The sequence below is a fragment of the Vigna unguiculata genome, chromosome 3, assembly GCF_004118075.2.
Source record: "Vigna unguiculata cultivar IT97K-499-35 chromosome 3, ASM411807v1, whole genome shotgun sequence".
NCBI classification, from domain to species: domain Eukaryota; kingdom Viridiplantae; phylum Streptophyta; class Magnoliopsida; order Fabales; family Fabaceae; genus Vigna; species Vigna unguiculata.
This window is the reverse complement of record NC_040281.1, coordinates 23939628-23946765: the sequence shown is the minus strand read 5'-3', so window position 1 is coordinate 23946765 and position 7138 is coordinate 23939628. Positions and strand designations below refer to the sequence as shown.

The 7138-nt window shown below is 33.1% G+C and overlaps 1 protein-coding gene across 1 annotated transcript; it reads right to left on the bottom strand.

Annotated features, from left to right (window-relative positions):
* Positions 1 to 4286: 4286 nt before the first annotated feature.
* LOC114179191 (la-related protein 6C) lies at positions 4287 to 6892 on the bottom strand. Its single transcript, XM_028065433.1, has 10 exons — positions 6451 to 6892; positions 6220 to 6301; positions 6030 to 6124; positions 5880 to 5951; positions 5690 to 5769; positions 5522 to 5600; positions 5371 to 5418; positions 5218 to 5286; positions 4990 to 5115; positions 4287 to 4881 (listed from the first exon to the last, which is right to left on the bottom strand). Exons 1-10 carry the CDS (start codon positions 6754 to 6756, stop codon positions 4639 to 4641), a joined length of 1200 nt encoding a protein of 399 aa, XP_027921234.1. The 5' UTR covers positions 6757 to 6892; the 3' UTR covers positions 4287 to 4638.
* Positions 6893 to 7138: the final 246 nt, after the last annotated feature.

Here is a 7138-nt window from a genome sequence, read left to right as displayed (position 1 = left end):
CTCGAGCTATGAGTATTTGATCCTCAGATATATTAGGATTTCTTTCCTTTAGTGAATCCTCGAATTGTCTAACAATACGGTAATTAATAACATAACTAATATAATTATAAAATGTATAAACATATAAATTAAAAAGAAAACTTACTGAAGATAAGGTTCTGATTCTTTACAATTCACTAAGATATATGTCTGAGCAATATGAAGTTCTTCATCTATTAAGAATCTATGTTGACCTTTGCCAATAGGGCGACATGGATGTTTAAAAATAGACAATTTATCATCCAGTTTTTGTTCACCTCACCAAATTGAAACCCAAATTTAATTTTTAATCAAATATTTTTTATTAAAATTAATGTTTTATTAAATACTTTTAACAGGATTAAGTTTATTTAAATTTATATTTTACATTGAAATTTATTTCATTCTTTTTAAAATTTCAAATTTATTTGTTTTGAATTGTTATAAAATTATTTTAAAATTTTACATTTGAATTTATGAAATTGTTATTTTTAAACCAACTCAAACATTTGTATATAAATTATTGAATTTTACACATTTTAAAAGTATACAATTATTTGAAATATATATTTAAATAAAAAACATTATTAAATTGTGATGTAATAAAATATCAATGCAAATAAAGTTAAATGTAAAATATAGATTTAAAAGGAATTGAAAAAGATTTATTTTATTTTATGAAATGAAATTGATAAACAAGTTTAGCATATTTATTAATTGAAATTAATTTTGAACTTTATTCTATTAACAACTTTAAACAAATTTTAAATAAAGTTTAATATAAAATATAAATTTAAATAAACTTAATCTCGTTAAAAATATTTGAGAAAAATATCAAATTTAATAAAAATATTTGTATATTTATAAAAAAATTAAATTTGGTTTCAATTTGGAGATCAATGAAATTGTTTCACTTAAAGAAAAGACTGAATACAAAATAAGAAATATCGGGATCAAATTGATACTAAGTCGTGACATTAACATCTGACACTACCACATGGCACGTGGCAAAATTTTATTTTTTTAAAAAATTAAAACAAAAACAAAAAAAACTAAGAATTGACGCGTGACACATCTATAATGTTATTAGTATAATACTAATGGAAAGGACATGATTGTATCAAATTTTCCAAAATAAGGAACAATTTGAGACATATATTCGTAAGAATCTTGGAGTTCCATCTATCGTATGCATCAACCTTTGGTGGGAAGCACACTAAAAATGACAACTTTCGAATTTCAATAATAGTTTTCAAAATTATAATGTCAAATAAGAGTTGAACCTTCCCCATCTAACATAGTTAATAACTTTAAGACAATATCTCTACTAAAAAATTTCATGCTACTCTAGGATATTAAATTGTAGCTACATGAAAATTTTAAGAATGCCTATAAGAGGGAATCCAGAGAAATAATAATTTTGATAAGATGTAGTGGATAAAGTTAGGAAAAAGCTCAATAAATGGAAGGATATATGATGGTCTTCCTTCTACTTACTCCATGAATGGTGCCAAGATGGTGATCTGCATGGAAGTTTAAGGTTGCGGAAGCTTCGAAATGGTGAAGGGAAAGTGTGTATGATTTAGTGATAGTAAGGTTTCTTAGGGAGAGGTGAGCCCAATTTCTAACGAAGAAAGCTAGAGTAGTCCTAGGAGTTAGTCTAGGGACTCAAGACACAAGTGGAAATGCAATTTTACTGTTTCTTTGCTAATCTCTAAAGTGATTTTACAATGGTATAGGGCTTCTAGTTATAGCCCAAGAAAACCTTAAATGTGTCTCACAAAAAGGAGGGGGAAATCCTAGGAGACATTACAAGGAGTCATGCTTTTAGTGACTTGCCATGTGGCGAGGTCACACTTTCCATACTACTAGGCACATAAGGAGAGACTTGCAAGGCAAGTTTGCAGACACACCTAGGGTAAAAACCGTAATTCTTTGTGTCTCCTCAAGGCTCGTCTCTTGTAGACCCAAAACTAAAAGTCCAAACCCAAACCAGGACACCAAAAACTTATACTACTTGGTCCAAAACACAAGGTCTAGAAGAAACCTACTCTATTTATTTACAATTAACATTAGCCCAAAAAAAATAAAAGATAGGGTCCATCCATCTCAAATGAAACTCATTCTTCCTGTATGCACTTAGCCATGGCTCTAGTGGTTAGTCCCTTGGCTACGGGTTTGCTATTAATATACCACTATTCTTTGTAGGGCATGTATGTCTCATTAAGTATATTATTTTAACCTTCACATTATTCTACTTATCCTTCTTCAAAGGCAAAAACGTGGATGCAAATTAATTACAAAAGTAGAGAGAAATTTTTTGAAGCTAGAGTTCAAATGATAGAAAGATAGCATGGGTTAACTTGAACACTTACGTAAATCAAAGGTGGAAGGTGGGTTGAGAACAAGAGATATTGAAACGTTTGATTCAACTCTTTTAGCAAAGTGAAAATGGAGATTAGGAATGGAAAATAAGGATTTAGAGAAGGGTGTCTAAGACTTCAAGTATGGATCATGGAAGAACTTAAATGTGAATAATAGAGTAAGGGAGGAATCGTGATGGTGGAGAAATATAAGAAAGGTGCGTAGCGAAGGGCATCAAGAAAATTGGTTTGATAACAATGTAGTATGGAAGGTGGGCTTAGGAGAGATAGACCGGTGTGGGAGACAAACCTATAATAAGATTTCATGCAAATTATAATAGGATAAATTTTCGAAAGAAAAAGTGAGGATACTTGGGTTTGAAAAGAGAAAGAGAAAGGAACATTTATAATAAGGCATGCCTATAAAGTATTGCCAATACAATTTTAGTGGAGAAAACACTAATATTTTCAAGTCCTTCCGGAGTGTGAAGGTTTTCCCAACTTCACAACACTTTGCATGGGGAGTGTTGTTTAATAATGTTCCAACAAAGGAAAATCTTGTACATAGAGGAGTTGGGTTGGATAGCACTTTATGAATTATGTAACGAGTATAAAGAGAATATTGCAAATTTATTTTTTTGTTGCAAAGTAACTCAAATTATGTGGGAACTATGTGACAAGTGGGGGGATTAAGTTCAATACACCATAATTTATCATCTGTTGGAACTAAACGGAAAAACAAAGTAAGTTTGGAAGGGGTTATGGATAGCAATGACTTAGACAATATGAAATCATAGGAATAGAATAACATTCGAACGAGGGAAGGTAAGCGCAAAAAAAATATTTAGCCTATCTCTGATGAACACATGACTATGGATGAAACATAAATAATAAAGTGTAAAATTTTCATACTCTAATCGGCATAGTATCTTGTACAATGCTAAAAAAATACTCCCAAGATAAATACTATGAAAGGAATAGAAGTCACAATGATGTGAATAACCTGACTGGTGTGATAAATTTCTGAAGATCATAAATTTTGGATCTATGATTTATGAAAAGGAATAGTAAGTAACAACTCACTGGTTCCTAATCTTCCAGGAAAGGAGAAAATCGCAATACTTGGATGTTTAAATAGGATTATGTGTCAACCTTACCTGCACTTTTAATAGTTAAGAAGATTTGTGTTGCTTCTAATTGAAAAAGGGTTAATAGAGCTAAATTAAAGAAGTGTTGAATAGAAGCAGCTAAGATGAGATTGATAAAATCATAATATATAATAGTTACTCATCGTAGCCTTAACTTAGAATATAAAACAAAATGGGGGTAAATGAGGGAACTAGCACGAGGAGTAGCACTGATCTGAAAACATGTAGCTAAATTAGAGTAGTAATAGCTACTAAGATTCATAATCAATAGGTTCAATGAGTTAGTTAGGACAATTGCAAAAGGGAAGGAGAGAAATAAAAGCAAGAGTAGTAGTGGGTAAAATATATATTGTCTTGGCTCCCACTTCAATGTAGGTGTCAGGTACAAGAATGTGAAAACCAAGTTATACAAGAATCAGAAGAAGTGAGAAGTTATGACATGTGATAGACCAAAATTGAAGGGTTCAATAACTAAAAAAAAAATACTATGTGGAATTCGTAAACTGAAACCGAGCAGCAACCGAGAGTGATGACTTGAAAAATACTTTTTAACTAATTATTTGTAAATATAAATAATAACACAAATATACTTCAAATTTATAAAAAAAATTGCGTAAATATTCATACTGTAAGTTTAATATTGAGATTGACTCTGTTAAAACATCATTTCACCATTAATTTGGAAAGTTCAAAAATAATAGATAATAAAAATTGAATTAAGCTTAGAGAAAAGGTTAAAAAATACTGAGACATGGAGTGGAGAATTTGACACCTAAGTCTCTTATTCAATCTGAAAAACGTTTTAGTGTACAATAATAATAAGCACTTATTTCTGACATTAAAAGCAATAAACCCCCTCTCACTAAATTGAAAACTAAGAAAGCAGAAATTTAGGATCTTTGTGGCCAGGGAGGGCCATACCATATAACAATATACATCTTGAATTATTACTAAACTGGTAAAATCTAAAAAAATGGAACTACCCATGTAGCCCACATAATAGGGTCTTCTAAAACACTTTTGCTGCCTTTGAATTCTGTGGTGAAGAAATACAGAGAAATCTCCTAAAGTTGACTATATAGCAAACGGAAAAACTTGAGAAATACCCATCAGTCTTGAGATGAGGTGACTAGAGCAGAAGAACTAAGTGGCTTTCCACGTCCCATGGTGAATCCTCTTGTCCCATCTGGCATTCTTGGGCCCTTGGTATTGGGCTTAGTATGAGCATCACACAGAGCAGTGCTGCTTGATTGAGATGGTGGAGCAAGCAGGCCTCGTCCTTGAGTGCGTCCTCTCCCCTTTCCACGTCCTCTAGCCCATCCTTTCTTAGATCCTACTGAGTTTTCATCAACCTTCCAAGTTACCAAATACAACTCTCATCATCTTGCTCTAAAACAAACCAAATTCTAAAATGGATAAACTTGAAAGAAATGACTAAATATACATGTATTGTTACTTACACTTGTATCAAACAAGTCAGCATTGTTTGAGTGAGAAGGATCTTCAGCACTTTCAGAATTTAGAACATCGTCATCTTCTAGATATCCATCAAATTCAGACTTTCTACTCTTCAGAACAGATTTGGGCTGCAAAAGTTACATAAAGAAAATCCAGTAAAAAGAAACTTATGAAGTTCAATAGACACAGTAGATACAGAAGGCATTGTTATCAGGTAGAGAAGTACACACCGAGCACCTTAGGAGCAGCCTTACTCGCATCCCTTTCCTCCAATTCCTTTCATCGTTTAACTTTTCAACCTAATCAAGTAGGAAAGGCAAAAGGGTGTAATAATTGAATCATGTGCATCTCAAAAGCTAAAAGTTCAAGGAGAATTTACTCACAGCTTTGTCAGCTATATCTGATGTGTCATACTCCACAAGAGCATGGAGCTTGATTGAGAGGCACAAGTAACGTGGGTGAGAAATTCTCGTATTCATCATTGGAATTCGTAAGATAACAACATAGACATATGGTATGACATTGTTTCTCTACCTTGTTACTAACGAAGAAATCAGATTTTGGGCGAGAAGTATTAGGCTCCTGAGGATGGCATATTCTAATCGTTTTCACGCTGTTAACAGAGCAACCATCATTTAGAACGTTTTCACAATGTAAGGAACTTCAAGAATGTGAAGTTGGATTTGGATGGAAGAAATTCACCTTCCAACTGTACTAAAAATTTTCTGAAGATTCTGATGGGAATGATCGTCAGGTAAATTCTCTGCAACAACAGTGCGAGACTGCAAGAGAAAAGAAAGAAAAAAAAACATGCGCTATGCAACAATGAGAAGAAACTCTAACATTATCCATGCGGAGAAAGAAAACCAAAAAACGCATACAATTTCTTTACCTGCAAGTCTTCTTTCTCCTTATCAGTGAAAGGATGCTTGCGTTTAACCTTCTTGCCATCAGCGCTCAAAACCTTCAAAAGTCGCACTATCAAAGAGAAAACCAAACCAAAAGACAAACAAAAATGCTCCATTCAATCCAAAATACTTACAAGTTTTGAAGATGAACGGATGGCTTGAGTAAGCATATGAATGTTATTAACGAGGGATTTAACCTTTTTAGTAGACGCAATCACGGTTATTGGAACTGTTAGAAAAAATGTCCGTGAGTAAGATAAGGTCATTCCAATCCCAAAAGGAAGGAGGGAGGAAGAAAACAGAAGAGAATACTACAATCCTCACCATATCCTTCAGGATCTTTATTCATCTGTTTCTGGAAAGATTCATTTGCTAGCAAACTCATGTCACTGAATTGATATTCAACCTATTTTACATACACACATATTTTTTAAAAGAAGGAAAGAATAACGTATCACAAGAACAAAATTGGTAGAAAAACCCTGATAACCGAAAGAATGAAACAAAATGAATCCTTTAATGACATAATGAATAAAATGTAAAATGAAGAGGAACCTGTTTGACGATCTTTTGCTGAAGATCAGGGGTAAGGATATTCTTGGAGGAATTGGGAAGCGCAACACTGGCGGTGGGGATCAAACAAGAAGGATCCTGGTCCCCAACAAAGAACCAATCAGAATCACCACAGCCACCGAGAATCTGGAAACAGGGATAGAAATAACCCGAAATCGGCATCTGAGATTGCGATCTTGGCACGAATTCGGGCGCTTGGGCATTGAATTTGAAGCTGGAGTTGCCAGTTTCTTGGGTGTCTTTTTCTGAGTTGTCATGGATCTTCTGTTCAGGTTGCACCTGCGCCATTCCTCTCAATTCTGTTTTTTGTTTTTCCTTCTCCCTCCCTCTGTGTGATGTTGTGGTATTTGAGATTGTGAAACCTAGTCTTCTATTCCCTTATGCTATAACTGTTTTTTCTCTTTCTTTCGATATTCAATCCACTTTTTTCGCGCTCAAACACACTTCTACCCTTTTGACTAAATCTTTTAAGGTTACCATTCCCCCAGATAGGTCCCTACCCCCCAAATCACTCTAACCACCCTTATTCTTCCAATCAAATTTCAATTTTTATTTACACATCATTATTTTTATTTTCTTTTTTCATAATAAATAAATAATACCACCTCCCTCCCTAATCCTAATCCTTTATTTTCATTTAATAATAAATAATACCATCTTCACTTCTTTT

Excerpts from the sequence above, each read along its gene's own strand:
- LOC114179191 (XM_028065433.1), bottom strand. The coding sequence starts at position 6,756 with ATGGCGCAGGTGCAACCTGAACAGAAGATCCATGACAACTCAGAAAAA. Across the intron at positions 5,952-6,029 it reads TCCGTTCATCTTCAAAACTT|GTTTTGAGCGCTGATGGCAA; the intron begins GTAAGTATTTTG and ends CGACTTTTGAAG. Across the intron at positions 5,287-5,370 it reads CAGATATAGCTGACAAAGCT|GTTGAAAAGTTAAACGATGA; the intron begins GTGAGTAAATTC and ends CTACTTGATTAG.